Below are 25587 nucleotides of genomic sequence, written 5' to 3'. Positions count from 1 at the left end.
TAATATAATATAATATAATATAATATTTAATAGAGTGTTTCTCTGGATATTATTCTAGAAGAATCTTTTACTTTTTTCTTCTATAAATGTATTGTATATTATCCTACAAAGTACTGAGGATGTCCAGGCAACTGTTTTTCTTCTGTTTTGCTGTTCCCAATACCCATGTTTGAAATCCTCACTTTCCAAGGTTTGGATAACAACATTAGTCACAATACTCTCTCTTTTTTTATAAGAGAAAACTTGATTATAAATACACAATTTTTTTCTGTCATGTCACTACTTATGTTAGTGCTTAATTCTAAGTGTCCGGACTACTTCATACACATTTCAGGATGCAGTTTCTTATCCCTGAGTCATTTCTGCTTTTTTTTTCTGTTGGAAGCCATTGGGATGCATTCTCCACATCTTTAGTCTGAATGTCAGTGGTGCAGGACCACGTGAACATTTTGGGATGCACCTGACCTGCCAGTGAGACAGTCACTGTTAGACCTGGATGGCAGGGCTCAGCCCCATGGCTCTTACAACATTATAGGAACATGGCAGTGAAAGCCAGCAGGTGAGATCATGGGCTGGCTCATGCTCTTGGCAAACTCTGTGCTGGCTGTTCCAGACCTTTACAAGCAATTTGTACATGTGTGAATAGATTACCAATGAACTGCTGGCCAAAGCACTGCTGCGCTGCATTTCCGTGCCGAACATCTTGTCTGCGGAAACGTCTGGAGGGGAAAAAGTGGGATTATTTGAGAGAACATGTTTACCTTCCATGTTGTTTGGTTTATGCTAAACTAGCATTCATTAAACACTTAAGGAGTTAAACCTTGATTGCTAACAATTTACCATTGTTGTGAGAAGTACTCATTTATAAATCAGTATTTTGTCTCTACTCAGCCTACTGGGAGTTGTGTCTGAAAAAAGAAACACACGTGTGGAGAAGAGAATTTTGTGTCCATTTTATATATAACTATACTGATGTTATAAATACTTAAACAAGATCCTTTGAACCAACAGGTAACATTCAGACATAGGGACCTTTAACCTGTCTTTGGGTTCTCTCTCTCTCTCCACAAAGGAAGGAAATTTTCCTTTTTTACTTTAGAACACTTTCCTGTGTATGTGAATGGTACTTCTTTTCTCCTTCAGTCTCATGGTTGGTTTTTTTTGGTGGTTGTTGTTTTATGTTTTTTTTCACTTGAGAATCTCAAGGTGTGGAGGAAATACTTTATTTTATTTCACCTTTGTAGCAGACAGTTACTGAGCTCATTTTTCTCAACAGGGAAACAGACACATTCATGAATGCCCACGCCTAGAAAGTGAACTGGTGGCAGAATTGTGGTCAGAACCTGTGAGCCCTGGTTTTGACCTGGAAATAATACAAGTACTTTTGAAAGAAAAATCATTCTGACTTTTAAGGTTTGAGATTTTTATTGCATTTACAGAAAAAAAACCCATTAAAACCATGATTATATGGTGCATTCCCAGAAGAATTGTGCTTTTGTATAGCATTGTTTTTCTTTGACTTTCTTGATAAATAAAATTAGGATTGTTTACTTGGGAAGTAAAAGAGTCTACTGGAATGCTGTATCTTGCTATGTTTGTATGTCCAACAACCTCAGATTTAGTTTTTCTAAGGATTCCTCTTCTATATTTGCATAAAGAGTAATTCTACACAGTATTGCCAATGCCATACATAACAGATTAACAGCAGAAACGTGCCGTGCATCAAATCTTACACAGTAGGTATGTGTACATTATAAATTCTATTAGAAACAAACAAAGCCAAAGAGTTCTGTTGTTCTTTGCATTTACTAGTGAAATAAGGTTATTCTCCAGTTCTATGTGAACCCAAAAGACAAAATTTCAATTTGCCACAAATAGAATTTACAGAAACTATTTAGATTTATACCATCTCAAGGGTTTTTTTTCATGGATGTTACTCATTTAATTTTTAATTTGGCTGTAGACAGTGATTATTTTCTGAGTTCTGTCACCCACATGAACTCCTAATCCAGTGTTCTTGGTGGGCCAAGGTCACAGCTTTAACCTCCACTGATATTCAGAGAACCATTGGTTTTCCATTGTTCTTTCAGGGGCGTGTGGAATTTCCGTGGAGAGTGCATTGGGCTTTTAGGGAGAAATGCTAGTACTTGCATCCTATTAAAGAAAAAGAAATTCTGAGCTAGCAGCTGGGCCTTATTCTGCCCTGGGTGTTGTCATTGCAATGTGTAGTGTCAGTGTTGATAAATGCTGTCACCAGCTTTGTGCAAGTCTGTGTATGTCGATTACTCAGAAGAGACATTCTCCTGCACAAATATACATAAACACTATAGGATATGCATTAGCCTTTAAACAAGACAAACAAGACCATTCTGCTGCTGTCAGGTCCAACAGCCCTATCTAGCAGGAACAGGACAGGTAGCAGGCATGTTCTATTTACTCAGCAGTTCCTTAAGATCATTGTAAAGCTAAAAAAATCCTAGTTCTGTAAGACAAGGTTATTTCTCCAGTTGTCAGAATCATTAAAGAAAAAGAAATGTTTGTTTGATGGAATTTTACTGTTGCAACTGTGAAGACTGGGGAAGACACAATTATCAGTGCTTCACTTGCTATTTTCTCCAATAGAAGAAAAAAATGGAGACAGGTGCTGAAAGAGAGGAAGATGCTGGGAGATAAACTCATTTCACAAATACCGACATAAGCCTGGTATTATTTTATTTGTTCTCAGAAATTATTTTACTCAGAATTATGTGAATAATAGAGTATCAGACAATCCCTGAGATAAATTACATTATGGAACAATTTTCAATGATTAACAAATGTACTGAATGTAGGGAAGTATCTTTTGCAATCTATAACTTCATTAATTTAGATTTCAGCCCTCAACTCTGTGCTTTCAGGAAACTAGTAAAAATGATCTGCAATAAAACAATACAGTCATCATCATCATTACCATTAACATAATTTTCATTTTTATTTATTATTTCCCAGGAATTTTTGAGGCAAAATCAAAAAGTCTTGGGAAGAAAAGGCACCACTGTGGTTTACATAGGTTTATCAGTAGGCTGTGTGCTTACTGGTGGAGTGGGTGATAGAGAAAAAAGCCAGAGAGGGAGAGGAGGCAGGGGAGAGACTGTCAGCTTCTAAAAATTAGCTAAAGAATCACACTATGCCTACCAAATTCAAAGGCATTTTTAAATTACTTCAGAACTTTTTCAGTCTGGATGGTGAGCTGGAACAGCAAAGAATCTCACTTGTAGAATTTAGAGCTTGTTTAGCTAAAAATTGAACCTGCCTGAATCAGATTGCAGAGCTAATAGTGAACTAAAGCATTTAAGTCCTGCACCTCTGCTTTCTCAAGTGCACTTCATGAAATTTGAATGCAATAGAAATTCTCTCTGCCATATGAGGTATTTGCAGTGTTCAGGAGCCATACACCTGTAATTATCACAAAATTGTGGTGTGCTGTGCTGCCAGCATCAAGATATGTGATTTTGGACTCAGTTTTTATAATTTTTCCTTAATTAATTTAATTACATTTAATTAGTTGTCCAAGATATATATTCACAAGGAATTACAGACTTTCACAATTTAAAAATTAGTACCAGATGCCAAGCATAGTGTTTTTGTATTTATGCTTCAGTTCTCTCTAAATCTGTTACATGCCTTAGTTTACAGATTACTACTTAATGATTCTCTAAGCACTTGTTGTACCTTGGAGGCATCAGGATCTAAAGCAGACAGCATTTGGATCAAAGTGTGGAGGACACATTGTACATCCCTGCCCCAATTCAACTCTTCACCAGTAGGACTGGAATTAAAAAGAGCTCTGAGCAGCACTTATCCAAGCTCTTACAAATCAAAAGCCCACCTAAATGCACATCATGAAGGCCACATTTGGCCAGAGACAGGTGGTATTAGGGTCAGCTCAAGCATATTGCAATATAAGGCACAACTCCATGACTCCAATGAAGGACAGACACCAGGAAGAGGAGAAACAAGTGCTCTCCAATGTCCCTTGCACTCACATTATTTGTATTACCATGTACAGCTTGAGCAGAAATCTGGAGCCCTGAGACAAGGCCAGACTAAGACATGGATGTCCTGGGGTGTGGCATTAATTCTGTGTGGAGTCAAATTAAGCCATGTCAGGGTTATCAGCTACTCAGTGCCACCTGGTATCAGAAAACTCCACGCTGTCTGCCAGGACCTGCCTTTTCCTGTAGTACTCCTCACATGATACCTGACAGGAAGCAACCTAAACCAACTTCTATACACATGTCCCTAGTCCCTCTCCCTGCCTCTCCATGTACCACACAGTTAGTGTAAGGCCTTAAATTTGAAATGCTCTGAGCTTCAGCTGTGACCTAAAGTGAACAAAGCAAATGCCATTCCTGCCTCTCAACACTGTTAGTCTTGCTGTCTGTCCCCCAAACTCTGATATGGAAAACAAGTTTTGCAGACTTCAAGAACATTCAATTGAGTGCAAATCCCTTCTCCACTGCTACAGAGCTTATCTTAAGAGAAGGAGCAAGATAGCAGCAGTATTTTCTTCTTAGAGAGGCTGAGCTGGTGAATGTTGGGGAGGTAAGGCACAGGAAGGTGCCTGGGGTGCTGTCCTATCACTCCACCCTGGATAAATGGGCTTTCAGGGAACTTAAAAGCTGCTGCTCTGGAAATTGTCTTAGGAGAGAAATATGTACAACAGAGTCCAGGCCTCAGTGAGTTTCTCTCATCTTTGACAAAAAGTAGCCTGCACAACATAAATGGTGATACTGCTAGCAAGCTAGAAGGCTGCTGGAAAATTTTTACCAACCCCTGCTTCCTTCCCAAATGACTTTTACATTGTTAGATGAGTAACCCATATGCTTTATCATTATGATAATCAAATTTCTACTTATACTGTAGGACATTAATCTCCCTGGCCCATTATATAGCTGCTCATCTTTCTGAATCCGGGGCCTGAAAATTTACCATGCTCATCTCACCATGAGCAGTCTGCCAGAGCTCACCTCTTCCCTTCCAGTCTGTTCACAAAAGGCATGAGAAACCTATGCAGTCCTGCTTGCAAAAGCTGTGTAGGTTTCTGCCTTGGTTTAACCTATGCCTTTGTGCAGTAAATCCAAGAGATTCTTAATTATGCTGAGTCACAGACTGTGTTTCCCGTTTGTACTTTTAAATGTGCCTTACCCAAAAAGCGTTGTTACTAAATGTAACATGACTGTATTAGTTATCTTTTACAAAATTTGTGGAAATGTCTGGTATGCCTGACAATAGTCAGCCTGCATTTGAGTGCATCCAGGTTCATGGAAAGATATAATACGCCAGATGAAAAATAAATGAATACAAAGCCCCATATTCCTGATTTTCCTTAAGAAACAGCAATACATTTGAGATATTATGACTTGTTTTGGACTTAACCATCTCCACCAGTTTTCAGTACTCTCTCTGGAATTTATTAAATGTACTCCTATAGTCCTTGTGGGTCTAATATAAACAAGCATATATTTTTAAAACGGGTAATTACAAAAAAAAAAAAAAACCCACAATAATTATTTGAATTATGCAACACCAAAATTTTGCTGATTCAGATAAGAATTTGCTCTGTCTAGGTGGCAAAGCTGACTAATTTTTGTGAAAAGATCTGGATTAAAATATGCAAGTTCTAGATACTTGATCTGCGTAGATCTGAATTGCAGAATCTATGTTTGAGAGGGAAGGGAGGACAACGGGTCCCTGGGAAATGACTGAATGAAAGAGTGAAAGGTGATAGAAGGGTGATACAGAGAAAGAGTCTCCACAAGGAAGAATTAAAGCACCAAATCAGGTTTGTGCTTAGAGCTTGTCTCTGGGGTAACTTGCCTTTCAACCCACTGCAGAAAATCTAAACCAAACCTTAGCTTTCTCAGAAACTCTGGTTTTATTTTGGCTGGTGAAAGTATATGGCTATTAAAAAAGATTCTTCTTTGCTTTTTTTTTATAAATTCTGTTGTATATTATTGCAGTGTGATATACTTGCTATGTAATACTACCAAACTAGGTCTCTGACGTTGCAAAGACTTGAAAACATGTTTAAGGAAATTAGGGTTTACAGGGCGACGCAAATAATTATGAAGTGACTTAGATCTAGTCATATAAATATTCCTGGTAGTGCAGTTTATGCCACCATGCGAGTTTGGTTCCTTGCCATACTCTAAGGCTATGCTGAGGAATTAGCAGCTGCCTCCTCCCTGTCTGGTTACGTCTGAGGGGTGATGAGAAGTGCTCTGTGTGGCTGTAGAAACTGTTGATGTAGTTATTTTGCAAGAAGTGTATCAGAAGCAGGTCCCACCTCTTTGCCTGCACTCCTGTGGGGTAGTACCGGGAGCAGGAGATCCCGTCCCAGGCGCAGTAGGGATCCCGGGCCAGGCAGCAGTCGGCGCAGGCTGTGCCGTACATGTCGCACTGGTGGAACTTCACTTGAGCTATGACTGACTCGGATCCCACGTAGAGCTGTTGCTGCAAAAAATACACCAGACAGGATTGCCACAATGTCCACTAAAACATCTCTTCCCAAGAATCCAACAATTGAAATTGTTCGATTAATCGTTGCTTGCCGGTTGTGTCTCCAGCCTGTGACCTGAGGGAGGCAGAGTTACTCTGCAGGAAAATATCTGATTACAGATTAAACTTTCCTACTGAGGACAGAGAAACAGAAAGGTAAAATGAACAAGTTTATTTTGGCATTTCCTCGCTTCTGAAGTTTCAGCTTTGTGTTTGGATAAGCAAGGGGTTACATTTCTTTTTCTTCATCAAGATATTTTCCAATGCCTCCCTCTTTACACTTGTCTATCACCTAAGTGATCTGCAAAAAAACCCCAACTTGACATGAAAGACTTTAAACAAAGAATTTCAAATATGCAAGGGTTATAGGCAAACTCAGTTTTAAAATGGGAGTTTTCATATAAATTTAAGTCTTGATATGGCTATAATATGGTCACATATTTACATGCACAGTAGTGTTATGATTTGTATAATCCCTCAGTGCACAGGAGATAGAAAAATATATAGATAGATAGATAGATAGATAGATAGATAGATAAATAGATAGATAGATAGATAGATAGATAGATAGATAGATAGATATTTAATTGTTTTCCTGTTGCTGTGCAGTCTTTCCTTACACATTACTCGTCACTATCTACTTTTTAATATTTATTTGCAGGGTTCAGGTGGGTTTTTTTTCAGCATTAGCACTGGGTGTTTGAATCTTTTGATTCCACATAGATGTCTTTTTCAAATGAAATGGCAGATAATCAATTTAATTCTTCAGATTCTAGCACAATAGATTAGGAAAATAGCTTGAATTGAAAGGAATTTTAGAAAAAAGTCTTGTTGCTGATGAATGTAAATTTTATGAACACAGAAATATGCATTGTGCACTGCAATAGAAATTACTTAGGCACAGCTCACTTCCACAGTTTTGCCAATCAGAAAAAGTATTCTTTGGTTGTGCTCATCCTAATGGCCAAACTTAGTCCATAATTCCTACTCTTCAACCAAGCTGTCAAAATCTGGTATTTTAAAATTACTCAAAGCTGGGAAATATTGACACCTCACATAGTCTATCACAATATATAAATTTTAATCCAGATAGTCTGTTCTTGCTCCTTATTATATCTCCCTATATCTCTTTGGAGCATAAAAATTTAACTTTCAGTGATGCTAAGGGGATAAACTAGGAGAGGCTGGCAACAGCAATGCTTGAAGAATTTTTCTGGTGAGATAAACCAGATGATAGTAGCAGGAACTCAGTCTGCCAACTGGAATGAAGAGAAAACTTAGGATACTTGTTTGAGGGGAGTTCTTTGTCTACAAGTGCTGCATGTGATTGTCCCAGAAGACACTAACAACACTTTCAATGAGACATACAAGATGAGATTTTCTCTTTTATCTTTTAGCAGGGGCAAAGCTTTAAGTCTTGGTAAATCAGAGGAGGAAAAAGAAGCATCTGATATCTAGTCAATTGAACATCAAAGAACATTCCTTCCCAGTCTCTGCAGATAACAAGCTCAGACCTGAAATGTGATATTTTATTGTATCACCATGACTTGGTGAAGACTGGTCAGTGTTATAAGGATATGGAAATGTAAGTAGCAAGGAGTCTCCACAGGGTCAGTAATTCCAAGTTCAAAAGAGATCAGTGAAAGTGCTCGAGATACAAAATTTTTTCATGTATGCTCAACTAAGTTATATTCCCGATGACTTTAAAGACAAAATTACTTGGTGCCAACTGTGTCCCTAAGACATATTCCAATATTTTTCCAACATTCCAACAATTTCCAATTGTTCTCAGTGTCAGAAAATTGTATCCTGTTTCAAGAATAAGTACATTCAAAAGCTGATCTTGGTTTCTTAATCTGATATTGCTTTGCCATCAATTTTTAAAAATCTTCAAACACAAAGTAAGAAGTCACTTCACACAGAAAAGTATATATATGACTCTCCTCTCCTGTCTCAGTCTTCTCCTTGATGTCTCGAAAAACTAAAGCTACTCTCATTTCTCATGAGAAGTTTTTTTCTTCAACTACTGGGTTGCTCTGGTGGCTTTTTTACAGCTGTCTCCAGATTTTCCAGATATGCCTTAAATTAGTAGAGTTAGCACACTTCTTGGGAGATGGATATAATGGAAGAATGCTACTTCAAATTTTCTGGCATCTCCTTTTTACTCTGCCAACACAACCCTTTAACTATGACAATTCATTGAGAGTGAAACATAAGTCAAACATCTGAAAAGACACTGAGTTTTCTCCCAATAATCACTTAGGTGCAGTGCTAGACAATCTAGTTTCCAGAGCTGCTTTCACAGTCTGTGGGAGAAGACTGAGGCAGGAAATAATTCACAATACTTAGACCCAAATCCTCCTCTGAATTACCATCACAGGACTTGGACTTTGTGCATTACCTACAGGACAAATGCAAGTTGATTAGAAACCAAGACTCAACTAAGCCTTTGGGGCACAGTCACCCCTCCTAATAACGCAGTTTTGGTTCTTCGTTACTCGCGTTTCACCGTGTTTATCTGCACCGACACTGCACCGGATATCTAACTTCATGGTTGGACATGTTTAAGATATAACTATCCTTGGATGTTTATAATGGCTCCATGCTGAGATGATACGATGATATGATATGGATGAGAATCTGCCCACAAGAGAAATAAATTGGGTGTTCATATCAGCAGAAACTGTCAGAAACTCAAAAAGAACACAGATCCAAACAGTCCTACAGGGCAACTGAGTATGTGGGAGAACCAGCAAAGCTCTTTTTGCATGATATCCCCATGGGGCTGAAGTCTGTCTGCATTTATCAACAAAGAACTTTTCTGTGAATTGCCATATCCACCAAGCTAATCCCTACTGTGATTAATACAACAGTAATTTATGAAACAGATTGGTTTTTACTTGCTTTGATATGCACGGTATTGTGAACTAAGGACGTTTAACACTAGAATTGAAAAACATAAATACATTATAAAGAAACAGAGCATATAACTGTAAGTTTTTTATACAGAACAATTACACGTATACAACCGGATCTCATTATAGATGATGTACATCTGCCTGTCTATCTGTGCATCTAGCTCTGTGCAGTTTACAGCTTCATTACATTTCAGTCACAATTCTCATATTTCAAACTTGTAAAATACTTACTCTTTTTGAAGAGATTTCCATAGAAATAATGGGAACTGGCATCTGAAAAATAGGAAATATTTTTTTGCTTAGAAAAGAATATCTTTTTGCTATGAAAATAAATCAGGTAAAATAGTATTGGTATTTACTTATTATATTCAGCTTTTCTAGATAATTTTGACTTCCTTCGAGACAGATGTGAGGAAATTGTGACTTTCAGAAGTATTGCTTTAAAACAGTTTATTTGGAAACAAGCAGCTAACACTTAATTCAGGATTATCAGAGCTACAGGAACACTACAATTTCCCTGTCAAACATGACATTAACTCTTGTCACCACTGAATGTCTTTTGTCCTGCTTGAGAGTGATAAGTGGAGTGCTCTTTATAACAAAACATTCATTGACGATAAGACAAAAATACCAGAAATTCCTTCTTTTACCATTGTCCTCTCTGCCCTCTACTCAGATTTCTTGGAGCAATACATAGCCCCTCATAGCTCTTTTGAAAACTAGCTTTATCAAGAGGGGCAAATTCTGTGATTTCCTTCCCAGGCAACAAATCAATAGTTACACTGCCTAAATTCAGGTACCAGATATAAATGTCTAACTCTTGATACTAGATTTTCCCTGGGGTTTGAAGCAGGTTAGCCTCCTGCTTTATTTGACTAACATGACATAAGAATACTCACTAAGAGAATTTCATTATTTTAGCTTTATCACATGTCAAGTCCTGAGCTTTAGTCATAGGTTATTCTTTAGGAGAATGGAGTTCTGCCTTACTAGGACCCATGCTTGCCCACTGTAGAGAGGTTAACTGATTCTCTCTTTCTGAGTGGACTTCTTCTGTCTGGATCTCATTAAAGTTTCCCAGATTGTAGTAGGCACATTTTTATGTGTGCAGTTATACTTTTTTAACTACTTAATTGGATATGAGGGAAAATTAAACAAAATGCAGTAATTTTCTAACTAAAAGTCACATTACAATGTCCAAGCACATAAACAGAAAGGCAGTTGTCTTGATTTTCTTCAACCTGCTTTGGTACTTGGGACATTAGATAAACTTCATTTAAAAATGAAGGTTTCTTGTCATGAAATTTCTCGATAATTAGAAAATTTCTTGCACACAAGTATTACATTTTTGACTATTCTAATGGGTTTTTTTTTTGATATTTTAATTCTGCAGAAAATTCAAGACTTGTGTATATACTTTGTATACAGCACAGTTCACCTTGAATACTTGCAGCTCTTCAAGAATCACTTCTTCCATTGATTCTGTCTCTTGATTGTAAATTGTTATGACTTTCAGCACAATTCCATTATCTGGACACAAATTTAAAACAAAACAAAACAAAAGCATAGGTTATAATTGGTTGAAAAATTTATATGCTCTTCAAATACTTGAAATGACTTCTTCAAATTGATAATGAATTAAATTTAAAAATATGAAAAAATAGTTGTATTGTGCTGTCATTTAGGAGGATTCTTACTCTTAGAAAATTAAATATATATCTCTTTGTCCCTGGAAAATAAGAGCCAACTCAGACACTTGTAAGATACAAAATTAATTGTATTTTTCAAACATTGGGTCATAACGCATTGTGAACAGCAAAAGGATCATGGAGGGCAACTGTATTTCAGAAAAATAAATGAGAGTATGTGGAAGCCTAGTGTATTGAGGCAAGCAAGTGTAAAGTAGCTTTAATTATAGGATCTAGTGTTTACGCTAGATAGGAAACTACTAATATCCTTAATTGCTGACAGCAGCTCCATTCCCTCAGGCAAAAGCACAGAAACCTTCAGGGGTTCATTGTGCACGATTCTTACCCTCTCTGAGGAAACACTGTGCTGCTGTTGAACTGAAGGTGTTAGTCAGTGGGAGATGAATCAAAATATAAGATGCACATTCAAAAAGACTAAGGCACATTGGACTTAGATTTATCAGCATCTATGACTCTGCAACTCTTGCAGGAACACAAATAACATCTGGTCTTCCCCCACTTTGGTTTTGCCTTGCTGGCTATATATAGAAAAGTCTTGCTCTTCTTAATCAGAAAATCTGTCATCAACAATGGCAAATATCACTTCCTTTCTTCTGTTACTTTCAGTCAGCTTTGATTTACAGGGGACATAGGAAGCAGGGCAGCACTGGGGAAAATGTTCAGCAAAAGATCAAAGGGTGAAACAAAAAGAGGAACCATTAAATTGGGGTCATACACCATTTTTCAAAGAGAATATGTCATCAAAAGCAACCATTTTGTAGTAGAACAGTGAAAAGAATTTGTATTCTGAGCTCTGATTTTCATAAGTCCCTCTTCAAATCCTGCTGACAGATATGTGAAAGCTCTGATGTTCAGACTTCGCCTTTGATGAACCTTTCTAACCTGCACTGCTACCCTAAGGAAACTTGCTCAGCTGTAAGATTCTGCTTAGTTATGTTACACAGCAGGTGTTGGACTGGGACTAAAAAAAATATAGCAACCCTTCCTAACATTATATTGCCCAAAGAAACAGGGAGTTTTCTGATGGGAGCTTTGCCAGAGCAGTGATTGCAGGTTTCATTTCAGACTTTCTAAAACCCAAATTCTTTTGCTGTAATTTCATGTCACCTGAGATCAGACAGTTTGAGAACACTAGGCAGCTGTTGGGGGCCAAACCAGCACAGCTCTAAAGCACACACTTAAGCCACTTTGCATTCAACTTTGCTGAACAAAAGACTTGTGTACAAGAATATTTGACGTGGTCTCAATTAGAAATGCAAGGAGAAAATATGAAAGATGTAGGACCCACTGTAAAATCTGCTGTACAGAAACAAGTGACACATGATACCATGTTTTACAGGCCTCAGTTAAGTCCATTAACAAGACCATACCAAGGCCATTTAAAACCTTAGAAAACAGCACTAATATGAATAGGACTTTGCTATTCTGTGAACATGCCTTTTTTTAATGTTCTCAACACTGAAATGTACTTATCAGAGGAATTTCATTAGTAAAAAAATAATTCACTGGAGCTGCTTTTCTAGACAAAATGGTCAAAATGATTTGTAATACCACTCCTGTTGTTAAATTGATCAAATGTGAATGTAAGAATCCTTGTTTTTTTTCCAGACAGATTAGATGGGACTTGAGTCATATGTAGTTCCAGCCTTTCCTCTTTTTTTTTAAGTTTTTCTATTTTTCAAATACCACTAAGGTATTTATTTTTGCTCTGCTTTCTCAAACTTAGTGTGGGTATATGTTATATTTTGCCTTTATTGTGTTTGTTAGGAGGATGCTTAAAAATTATTGCTAAACAATCTCTTTATATTTTAATAAAATGGCATAGAAGAAAGACAAGAAAACTTAGCAGGAAACTTCTAACAGTTTTGGTTTTTTTAAATTGGGCATTTCCTCCTTCCTTCCTTGAGCTCTGTTGTAACCCAAATCTGGAATCTGGGAGGTTTTTTTAATGGTATCAGCCAGACTTCTTGTCTCCAAAACTGGGAAAAAGAAACTGTGGAATAAAACCAATAACTTGAAATGATATTTTTGGAATATATTTGAAATCATATCACCTTTATTTCTCTCAGGTCTCCAAGTCTCAGCTCAGGTACAAAACAAAAAGGCTGGTTGTTCTGCAGCCTTTATCTTTATGTTTTTTTTTGAAAATAAATTAAAATGGAATCCTATATTTGTTTCTCTTGCTAGTCTTTAAATGTTTCCCTACCATTATGTTTCTATATAATGTTAGCATCACAGTGAAGCACATGTCTAGAATGACTAATATCCTCTGTAAGGTGAAGACTAGAAGAGGCATGAAAAGAAAAGTTGCTAAAAAGAAATGTTGTATTGATTTGCTTCATCATGGAGAAAAAAAAAAGGCAAAACAAAACCACTTACTAAATTGTAAATGTAAAAATTCTTTCTTGTTTTATTTACCTGTGCCAATGAACAGAACATCATATTGCCCGTCTTCAGCTTCCACTCTGTCCACTGCTATTTGTTTAAGATTGTACTTTCCATCTGTTTTAACTAGTATTGGCTTCTTATGAACAGGCCTGATGGGCTGATACATCAGTGGATGACTCCTGGCAAAGTGGACAGCTTCATCAGGATAGTCTTTGGTGGTAGTGTATATCCCACCGTTCACCTTGCTGGCACACTGCAAAAACAGAGAATGCACATTATCCTCAAGGTTTGACCAAGAAATTGTCAGAAAAATGTTTTCAGGGATAAAGTCTACAGAAAATGAAGCACAGAAGACCATAGGGGGAATTAGGATAGTGAACTCTGTACTTTATGCATGTGTGGATTATTAATCACAAGAACAAAGGAAATGCTGAACAGTGCCTTGGCATTGTCATGTAGAAAGAAGGAGTTCATCTCTCTTTGGGATACTAAGACAGAATAAAGAGGAACACTTTTAGATTCTGACAAAAGCTACAGTGCTTATGTCTTCCCCAAATTCATATTGAAGATGTAATCAATATGGCCATGGACAGAGTAAGAAAAAAGGGCTTTTCTATCCCAGTAGAGAAACAGCCATGCAAAGTCAGCAGAACACTAATGCTTGAAATCAACCTCCAGTCTTATTATTTTTTTGATTGCAAAATGCATTACCATAAGAAACTAAACACATTTAAAATTTATGCCATCAGCAACAGTAATTCTAGATTTTAGGCATTCTAACAGTATTATGTTTGATTCTAATTCCTGGCTCTTGATGACAGTATTCTATATCACAGTTTAGATTCAAATACCAATGTTTGCACTGATCAATCTACCAGTTTGCAAAGCAAATAAACTTTATGTCAATGACTGATTAAAAGAGGCTTACTCCTTCAGTTAAATGTGCAATTAGAGATAATTTAATGTGTTAAAGAGAGAAGTTAATTTTAGGATGCTTTGTGAACGAGAGAGTGTTTCCCAACTGAACATAGATCTTACATTTCCAATTTGCTTCATGATGTCTAATTGAAACCATTTATGATCAAGCTGGAAATATCTCAGTAACCATTTACTTTCTTCAAATATTCCTAAGACAGTGTGGTTTTAAGAAACCATTCAAGCAAAACCACAGTAGCAGCCTTTCTCTATTTAAATTGGATTTTCCAATCAATAAAATGAAATAAAATACTCCTTATGTTTACTGGACACAGTAATTTTAAACTTGTGGTCACCTGTAATTGACAATAACAAACTCCTGCACTTGTCAAGGGCAATATTTGTTTCCACTTTTTGGGTATAGCTACAGGAATGTATTTGTTCAGTGTTGACTTAAAAGTTATTGTCCAATCAGCCTAGTGATGGAATTACCAGCTGTTTGCAATAAAGAGACAGAGCTGGAGCATGAAGACAGGCTAAGCCTGTGCTTCCCATGCACTGCACAGCATATCAAGTGAATAGGCATTGCCAGCTTTCCTTTGCAAAGTTCTAGTCCTGGAGAGATTTAATAAAAATAACCATTCACAGGCTTTTCATTTTAATTAAATAAAATCAAGTAGTCTAGAAAGGAAACAGTAGATGCAGCTGTCTCTGAAGTCTCTCAACACTGCTTTTGATGTAGCTGATGTCACTTCCAGAAGCAACACAGCCTAAATGAACCAAAAAAAACCTGCAGAGATTATGGCAGAGGGTTGCAGAATCTGTCAGAACCTGTGTGACTCTTAACAGTGCCTTTCTGTTTATTTAGCTTTAAGCTCTACTCTCATTCCTCATGGACTTATTCTTTACTCGTTCAATGCCTAAGATCAATGATTACTGACTCTCAGAGATGCCCATCAGTAGGTTATTTTTTGCCTCTTGTCACTGTCACTCCTGTGATAGGAAATGTAGTGGGATTTACTTTACCAGCATGCTGCACATTGTTTGGAATGCGAAGCCTGACGCTTGGCTACAGCCTGCTACACACTTTCTCTTCATGCTACTGGACAAACATTGAAAAGACCTCTAAACTGTGCCCTTGTTAATATGTTAAATGTTAATAGCCATTGGAAAACAAACAAACAAACAAACAAAAAAGGTTTATAAGGAAATTTGTGAGCAAATTAACAAAAAGTACAAGTGATTTTTCTGAGTTTGTTTTTTTACACTGTTATTTTAATATTTTTATATTCTTTGTAAAGGGTACGGAACAAGAATGTTGATAAGATCAGGAACCTGATTGAAGGGTAGTAAAATCTCACTCTGTGATGTCTGAAAGAAAATCAATGAACTGTGAGGGTGCCAGACCATTACTTTGAGAAAGAGCTAATCTTCAGCAAAGGACTTTGAATGATGGAGAATTTTCTCCTTATCTTCAAATGCATTTATTCTGATTAGTTACTTTTATTAAAATATGTCTCATTTCTAAACTGCTCATTGGTCTAAATCACAGAAGTATTTAAATTTGATCCATTTGGAAAATGGGGTGGAAAAAAGAAACAGGAACCACCTGACATTGAAACAGTGGATTCTCTTGTTTCTAAGGATGTTTCCATCCTAAGGATGTTTTTCTTTGTTTGTTTTTTTTTTTCTTCCTTTAACACTTGCTAAATATCCCAGTTTCAGCATGGTAAAGAAAGAAAGGAAGAGAGGTTCCTTCACAGGTAATGCACTTAATGATTCTGAATGAAAGTGAATGCATTTGACCCACCTTCTATATCTGCCTCTTTCTATCCCTTTTGCCTGCAGTTCTAATTTTGGGACCCTTGGACCTTTACAAAATGTTGATAAAATCATATCCCAACAGAATTTTCAAAAATCTTATATACTTAATCCCACTATTTTCTTTTGGAAAATGTATGGCTCTAGTGCTTGATTAAACCTATTGCTGAGCCATTCCACACTTTTCCAGGAATAGCTGGAGTATGTAGATACTCAAAGAAGTACATCCTGGACTCTGAAGTCATGAAGGTCTGTACATTAGCAGCAGTCTGCTTTTTCTTTCCAAAATAATTTATATTTTATATTTATATTTATATTTAATTTATATTTAAAAACAACAAAGCAGTGGAAAATAGACTGTACTTACTGAACCAGGTCTAGGATAAGGTACTTTTCTTTCATAGAGAGCCCAGTGGTATTCAGGTCCTTCCTTATGAGCATATGGTCCATTGAAAGCTGCTCGGACACTTGCCATGTGGTAAACACATACAGCATATCCTCTAAATATATTGCTATGAAGTAAAATTTAAAGACATTATTACAGCAATATGTCACATTCTGTCGAGATAATACTGGCGTTATGTAATTAAAAACAAGTCACATTTCAACAGCATTCAGGGAGAAAACACTACTAATTCTTTTCTATGTGTTTTTAAGTAATTTATTCAAAGTTCTTTAAAAGTCTTCAATGTGTTTATATTCATAACATTTCTCCAAGGAAGCTCTGTGTTGTTATGCCAAAGTTTGATGCTGGTGTACACCAACTCTAAATTACCTATTTAGAAACACAGAGAAAGCAAAACTGACTCAACTCAGGTCCTGTGTGCCTTTCATTAGTGATTTAAACAGTTTTTATTATTTAATGTTTTTCCTACTGTTGTTTGCTTGGAAAGATGGGAACCAACTAATGCTGACTAAAATAAATAATCCTAAAATGAGTCCTTTTTGTATTAAGTGGGAATGTTGGTTGGTATTATTAGTTAGAAAAGATCACCTTATGTAGAACAATCCTGATAAAATTTTCTATTTTATTTTTCAATTTTATTTTTCAATTTTATTTTATTTTATTTTTTTCCAGAAGAACAATTATTTTTAGTTGCCTTTTGTTGAGGGTTTGTTTTTTTTTTAAAGAAGCATCAATGGTCTCTACAAGGAAATTATTTCTGAAGACTGCAAAAGGTGATCCAAAAAAATTTCAGTTTGGTGTCCAACTTTCTCTGTTGGCATTGAGATTCAGTAGGAAATGCCAGGTGTCTGCAACTCTTGAAGAGCAGATCTTGCTTTTGTTATTAAAAATAAATAAATCCAGAGAAAGTGGCAAAAGTGTGGGTGCTCTTTTCTACCAGTTACATCCTAAATGAACAGTCAGATTTCCAGGCTGGGAGTCCTGTGTGCTTGCACCTGAGCTATGCTGCAGTGGGAAAGGAAAAGGAGGCCACCAGCAACATTGCAGTTGTTGCTTTAAGCTTCACTAAGAAGTTAGTAGGAATTAAAGCTGCTATCTACTTAACCTTGAATTACAGTGGAGCTCTTAAAGGAAAACAGGTGGCTCTGAGACGCTGTTCTTATAAACATGCAGATGTGCATATACTTTGACATAGGAAATTGTCAAGCTGAGAAACACTTAATTAATTTGTAATCCAGATATACTGAATCACAGAATGAGACTTCAAGCCCCTGAGTGCTATAGAGAAGTTTTTTACATTAAAAAGTAAGCCTGCTGTGAATAGAACTGAGATTAAACTGTTTACTATATATTTGCTAAGGGATATGTATCATCCAGCTTCTATCTCTTTAATATACTGTTCAAACATTCCTCTATGACTCCTATTATTTCTTCTATTGTTTACCTTGTCGTGTTGAAGAGACCAAATATCACTGGATTTTTGTTATCACGAGTTTGCAGCAAAAACACATCCTCTGTAAAATTTAAATGCAATGTTATTGTTAAAAACTTACTTTTCTCAGCCTGCCAAAAGAAAATACACTGACTCTTAAAAGCATAATCCTATTTTACTCATTTATTCCATTTAATTTTATGCAGATTTTAAAACAATATTTAAAAACAATGCAGTATATGAAGGAGTAATTGGTTTAAGTGAACTCCATATGTGTAGAACTTCATATACTTTGGAAACAACATTAACCACCATTCCCTGATAATGAATACAAGTGCAGTATTTAACAGTAAGATGTGTTATCATGAAGGTATATGTTTTTTCCATGGTTTCAAGTTTGTTGCTGTCTAGGATATTTACCTAATTCATCAAAATGTGTATCAATTCCATTTCTCCCAGGCACAGAACAAACTAGTCTGGCTTTGAGGAACGTGGTCCATTTATTGACAAGCATTCTCTGGCCTCCCATGTCATTCTGTAGAAAGAAACCAATGCCAGTGGTAATATGAATGAGTAAGTCTAGAAGCACAAACATCTCTGATGAATTAGCTGCTCATTGTATCTTCTAATGTCAAAAGCATCCATTTTCAAACCACATGTCTATTACTAGAATTATTTCTCTGGAGTCAGTTTTCAAGTAGGATTGCACTGATCAAGTCCAGGTCTCATTAAGATCTGTGGTTTCATAAGAATTTTTTAATTCTGTACCACATTCCTGGGTAGTTTTAGCTATACAGCTGTTGTAAAGTTTTTTTATTGCTCATTTTTGCAAACCAGATATACTGAGTGCATTAGTGAAGTTTAGCTTTGCTTTGAGAGCTCAGTGCAAGGTTAGTTGAATGTATCTGGATATTGAAGCCCTGAATCTATTGATAGACCTGGTGCAGCTGGGGCAAGTCTGAGAAAATTATTTACACGGTTTTCTAACAATTTCAACAACTTTAAATAACACCTGCCTCACTATGGCCATCTCACATTTTCTTGCACTTGCAACAGTTGGGACTTTCAAGAAAAGGGAAGATTTAGTACTACTTGCATCAGGTAGCATCCTCAATCTGTGCCCTTGCATTCAACACCTGTATAAGTGGCTGTTGAAGGCTCTGAAATAGGCTTGCAAAACTCCTCTCACAAACAGAGATCTCTTTTTTCTCAGAAAAGTAGAAATACGCAGAGTAGATGCCTCTGTGCTACAAAACCTGTTACAGATCAGGTCAAAATGTAAAAGCTGGGGAAAATAGCCAGCTTTTGAATCACCAGCTAGTTATTTTTTGTGTTCACTAAATCAAATCTGAATTATGACATACAGCTGTCAAGTTAATGGCCAGATAAGTTTTGGAGAAGTAGAAGAGAAAGGTCAGTGGGATTTTGATTTAACCCACAGCTAGAGATAAGACTTCCAGGTGGATATATTGAAAAGTAGTGGGAACTATTAAAATAATCTATCTAGGCATATATTCAGGACATAAACCAGAGAATTCCAGACTGGATCTTGATGCAGGTTGGAATCCAGAAATCCAAGTGGCTTTGTGAACATTAATGTCTGAGGCTGCAATTTGGTACTTTTCATACGTCAGATGTTTTTAAGTTATACATGAGTAGCTAAGAAAGTTTAAGGGGCAGTATGCTGGTGAGCATACATGACAAATACCACTTGTTGAGGTGACAGAAAATAATTGCATCTTGCTTTTTGCTGAATAGTTTTAGAAATCCTCTAAACTATCCTTTAAGCTGTATCCCCAACAGTTAGGAGGGGGAATCCAAACTTTTTTTGGAAACAAAATCAGATGTTAAGAAATAACCTTCTCCTTCTTTCCTTTCATTAAGCTGATGTAGTTTCAGTGGGAAAATGGGAGAGCTCCTCTCATCAGCTTTACAGTAGCTGGTTATTAGAAGAGGAAAGCACCCAAAATTCACCAGTGTTTAGAGAGCACAAATATTGGCAGCTGGGAGATCATATGTTAAAAGTGCATTTTAGGCAGCTGCTTGAGATCTTATTCCTGTGTGTGGGACCAGGGAGCCGAAAGGAGATGAATCAACACCAGGAGGATGGCCTGAGTGAGAAATGGGAAATTGAACAGATCAGTACAGGGAAGCAAAGTCTTTCCTCATGATCTTTCTCCTCCTTCTGGTAAAATCTGATAAGTCTGCCTGTGATAATAATTTCCTGGACAATTGATCATTTGTTCTAGTTTCTTATCGGCACAATCAGGGAAAGGATCTTACCGCACATACACGTCCCACTCTGGTATATATGGCATGAGTGCTTGTCTCAGCTTCCAAAGCTTTTTCAGTAAAGAAGAAATATACTTTGTTATCATCGTGGTCTTCATTATCAGGAATCATGTATGAGCCAACAAATTTTGGTTCTTTAAAAAAAAAAAAACAAAAAGGAATTGAGTCCAGTTATTAAAATATTGCCGTATCTTTTCAAGCCTTAAAACCAAATAGCAACCAAATAATAAAACTAGAGGTAAGGGCTGTGTCGGTCAGAGAGCTAACTAAGGACAACTGGGTGACAGAAATAGTAAAAAAAAATTTGGTGGCTATCTATAAAACATGGAATAGATTAATGTTGAAGTATTTGTATACCTCCAATTGACAAATTAATATTCCTTTGTATTTTTACAAAAGACAGTTTTCCATTCTCTGTTTTATATATTTTAATTTGAACTAGGCTAAAACCTGACACTAATATTTGCATAGCAATCTCTGTCTGACCCCATGCAAACCAGAAATTGTCCAGTCATCTGAAACATCTCTGGTTCTAGCTTCTTCTCCCTCCCACACCTTTCAGCAGGCGCTCATTGTCAGGCTCAGTGCGAAGATGGGCCACGCGGTTCATGGAGCGAAACAGAGCAGCATCTCTCCCCCAGTAGTCGCTGTAGAGACCAGTAAAGAGTTCACCACCTGCAGACCAGACATTAAAAAAAAAAATCCTTAAAATGAAACAGTTTGGTAATACTTTACATATTACTTTCATTGCACACAATAGTAATCACTTTATAAATATGGTATACGCTAATTATTAGGCTGAGGGGTTTTCCAGTCAGCCTGCTGGAACTGTTCCACTTCACCTGGAATAGCCACAGTTTGGGAATAACTTGCTAGCTGAGGGGATTCCATACTCAGTAGTCACAAAAAAAGGAACTATTCTTCTCTGGTCCAGCAATAATTTGTTTTCAAAGCATTGAAACATTTACCAGCACAAGGACAGAACCTGAGATTTCATCCATCCTCCAGAAGTGGTGATGATTAGTTCTTAAAAAATTTAAGTGAACAAAAATTTGGTCTTATTTTCAAAGGATTTAGATGGTTTTCACAAATTAAGCAAGCATCAGAAAATTTAGAAATAATACACTGAATAACACACACTGTTGAAAAAGCAGTATGTATATAGATACCACATAATATGTTCAAAAATCAAGCCTATCTCTGATCCATCCAAAATTGTGATATTGGGTATGTTTTACCTTGGTAAAATGTCATCCATAATTCTATTTTTCAGTTTTTTTATGGGCACTATTCTTCTTAACTGATTAAGTATTAACAATAACTTATTTCATATCCTGGCAGACTGGGATTAGAAACTTTTTAGGCCCAATTTAATTTAAGAAACAGGCAGCTCTTGTCACTAGGTGGCATCCTTATACTAGAAAATAACACAAAAGACGTTTCAACTGCACAAGGAGAGGGAAATAAATTATTTCCAGTTGAAGGCTAATCTGAGTGGAGGCTTCAGTAACACAGCTTCCTACACCCTAATCAAAATAAACATGACTGATACATCCAAATAACGTTTGCTGGCATTTATAAAAGATTATAGCAGAAAGCAAGAATTTTGTTTGCAAGTCTCTTTCAATGTGTGAATTTTGTTTCTTTTAGAAGTGACATATAAATTGAATTGTGCATCTGAATATGCATAATTGTGAATGATTATTCTGAAAAGTTAATAGTTTGGCAGCTAGGGCTAGTTCCAACATCTCTGCTGAGCCAGAACTGAGCACAGTTTTGCCTTCATCATATAGAGAATTGTTATTGACCTGGAAAATACATGCTCAAGATTTAGCATAAAATATTGGCAAGTGAAGTAAAAAGTCAGTATAAATTATAGCACCTGTAGAAGTGAAGGTTGACCAATACTAATAGACAACTTTATTTTTTAAACAACACAGAGCTGCCTAAACTGTAGAATTTGCCAGTGTCTTTATAACTTTATTTGTTTTAAACGATCTTCACAACACTAATTAATGAGTTACATTAGCTATATATTGCCTTTGGGAATCCTACTGGAAAAATATATCAGACTGGCTGGTATTCTTTTTAGTTTAGATGATGTGTAATGCAAACCAGGACATTTTATCTTTTCAGAACTATAATGAATCTTGGAAAATGCATCAGTGCAGGGTAAATGATTCATTACATATTGCCAATGATCAGAATTGGCATCTGTGAGTCCAGATGTTCTGAAGTTTGAAAATGAAGCCTATTCCTTCTGTTTGACATAGGCATAAAATATTATAAATAACCTCCTGGAATGGCATTCTACTGTATACTGAAGAAGTTATGACTGATTGTACCTGTGAGACCCTGAGAGGAGAAAATGAAAGTTCCAGTCCTGCACGGATATTGTTACATGAAAGATATTTTACACATACAGAATTTAATTTCTGATTTTTTACACTGAGCTGTTACTAAACTACATGTAAGTATCATGTGTGAGCAGACAGGTTACTTCACCTAAGAACTACAATGGGACAGTACTGAAAAATGTGACTGTCAATAATCTCTACCTTCCAGTGAAAATCAGCTGAGTAACTTCAGACCCCTTCACTACTCGTCCCTTCTTCCAGTCTAACCTCAGCTTCACGTTAAATTGGTAAATTTTTATTAATCAGGTTAACATCCTGGTTAATCACGTTCTAAAAAGATGAAATATTTCTTCTTTTGTTATTTAAGCAAATAAAAACTCCCATGGACCTCAAAGACCAGTTTTAGCTCAAGTGATACACACATACTTTTTAGCTAGCATTTTTTCACCTTTTAGCTAGCATGTTTTCAAGCTAACAAATACATCAAAATTCAATGATGACTATTTAAAAATACCTTTATTTTGCCTTTTATTCAAAGCAAAATATTAGCAAAGTAAAATACAAGGTTTTTCTTCTAAGTCCTTCAAGATTCCTAGGTGCCAACCCCAAAGCAAAACAGATTGAAGTGTTTAAATTAAATTACTTCAACAAAAGATTTCTATAAATAGGCTCCTACCACCTTAAAGGTGGCATGTTTTATCCACCTGCATCAAACTGGAAGGTAATAAAAACAAAAGCTATTATTCATTGGTAGTCTCTTTTGTGTAAAATGGTAAATTTATTTTATGAATAAAGCATTAGAATGTAATGAGTAGAACATAAACTGCAGCTTTCATGCATTTATTTGACTGTCAGTTATTACTCACATGACAACTAAATCAGAAGACTAATTCACATTTTAGAAAATGATACTTTTGGCAGCATGAAAACAGCAAATTTTAAACAAAATACCCCTCCTGTTTAACTGGTAAACTAATACCTCTGTATATTTGTATTTTCTGTCTGTCACTCAAGTATTCTGTCTTTTGTTTTGAGAAAAAATGTATTTTTGTATAGACTAAAAGAAAAGACACAAATACCTAACTTTTAAAACTGTAAAAGCAGAAAATACTTTTGGAATGGATTCCCTGGATATTAGCCTATTCAGATGTAATTTAAGTTTTTCACCACTTGCTTCTGATGTATTGCAGGTAAGAATATGTGGACATAAACTAATTTCTCATCTAGTGTGGTCTAAGTTAATCTGTGTGCAAGATCTGGTATCAAAAATAGTTTCGGCTATTGAAAGCAGATGAGGGAGTTCATCAGGAAAAAATAATCCAAAAGTTTTATATACTGTTGAGCTAAACATAAACATTTGATTCATTCTGTCTGCCATCCAACTTCCATTCTGTTTCCTGATGCTGGCAATAAATTAATTGACTGTTCACATATTGAGGAATTCATCAGAAGCTACTTCACTAGTGGGTCAGATAACCTATAATAATGCTTACAACAGCACAGACATTTCATTTTAAAGCCAAGTCACGAATTGTTGTTTTCTTGGAGTGGGTATGTTATCTCTTGTGTTGAAACACATAAAGAGATGCAGAACAAGGAATTATTTTTCTTCCTTAATTAATCCAGCTAAATTTGGTCCTAACTGGTTATGGTGTAAATGATCTTTCAAGATCAAGATTTTAAAAGCTCTTAAAACTTTATGAGAGATATGTAAAGTGTTCTAGTTAGCCTAATCGTCACTGTTAGTCAATGGCCATGCTGGTATAGATGCTGTGTTAATGTGAGGTGAAGAGGTGGGAGCAGGCTTTGAATTCTTTCCTTAGGAGGAAGAAGGTGCTGGGGTGTGCTTTGCTAATGTGTTTGCATTAAACTTGAACCTGCATTCGAGAGTGCCAACAGCTCTGGGATGCAGCCTCCAAGGCCAGACTGACTTCACACCAGGAGCAGATTTCACTTTCTAAGAAAATTGAAGTGCATGAAGAAGAATTAAACATCCAAGCATTGGAGGAAGGACTGGAAGAGCAGTCCTGGAGGGTGCATGGTGTAGTTTGCATCTCCTGTCATGGGGTAATGTCCATTGTGAGCTTGTCTGAATGAGGGAGCATCTCTTCCTTCTCAGTGCATTTGACATTAGAAGTCTGTCTCATTTTCAAATGTCAATTAAAAGATTATTATTCACTGTGTCTGCATCTAGGTTTTCCAACCTTTTCAGTTGGCTTCTTGCAGAGATAAAGGACATACACCCTGGAATCTAAGAGGCAGCATTTTATTCTGTGAACTGTATGTCTCTGGGTAGTAGAAGTTAGTAGAATAAAATAGAATAAATGGAAATTCAAACTCCTTAAGAAATTCTTCATATGTGTTGGAAGTGTTTAACTCCAGTAGTTAAAAATATGAAATAATAAATAAAATAATAAAATCTTGGAAGAATTTTCTTATGCTTTTAAAATATCATTTCATGTTAACTTGAAATTATAGAGTTTCCTAATGGATGGCTAGAAAAACAGCCTCTAAATAATAAATAATTTTCTAGTTTTGATGAAGGGGTGTAAGTCTGTTTTCTGTTGTATCAGTGATCTGATAAAAATATTATTTTCTCCTGTTAATCTTGCTATAAATTTTTTAGCTTTGTCAGGTTGATTTTATAAGTCTTTGTCAATGGACCTCCAAGACTCTAATCAGCCTTTACCAGGGAAGGGCTTATTTAATTGTTTTCCCCTTCAGATAAAAATATGAGGATCCATAGGACCTCCCATAATTCAGGCAAACTCTTAAAGCTCAGTGGGACAATCTGGCTTCCATTTAAGCA

At 36.2% G+C, this 25587-nt stretch overlaps 1 protein-coding gene across 1 annotated transcript in view; it reads right to left on the bottom strand.

Moving 5' to 3' along the window:
* The window catches only part of SEMA3E (semaphorin 3E), a 128857-nt gene that overhangs the window by 5708 nt on the left and 97562 nt on the right, over positions 1-25587 (bottom strand). Inside the window, exons 6-15 of the mRNA XM_015629456.3 lie at positions 20977-21096; positions 20413-20555; positions 18550-18664; positions 18142-18211; positions 16659-16803; positions 13586-13808; positions 10897-10988; positions 9690-9731; positions 6329-6495; positions 652-719 (exon numbers count right to left, since the gene is read on the bottom strand). Coding sequence (XP_015484942.1) covers positions 652-719; positions 6329-6495; positions 9690-9731; positions 10897-10988; positions 13586-13808; positions 16659-16803; positions 18142-18211; positions 18550-18664; positions 20413-20555; positions 20977-21096 — 1185 coding nt within the window. The remainder of the gene's footprint in view (positions 1-651; positions 720-6328; positions 6496-9689; positions 9732-10896; positions 10989-13585; positions 13809-16658; positions 16804-18141; positions 18212-18549; positions 18665-20412; positions 20556-20976; positions 21097-25587) is intronic.

The sequence above is a fragment of the Parus major genome, chromosome 1A (assembly GCF_001522545.3).
Source record: "Parus major isolate Abel chromosome 1A, Parus_major1.1, whole genome shotgun sequence".
Lineage (NCBI taxonomy): Eukaryota > Metazoa > Chordata > Aves > Passeriformes > Paridae > Parus > Parus major.
The sequence above is the reverse complement of the archived record's forward strand: the minus strand, read 5'-3'. Positions and strand labels throughout refer to the sequence as shown.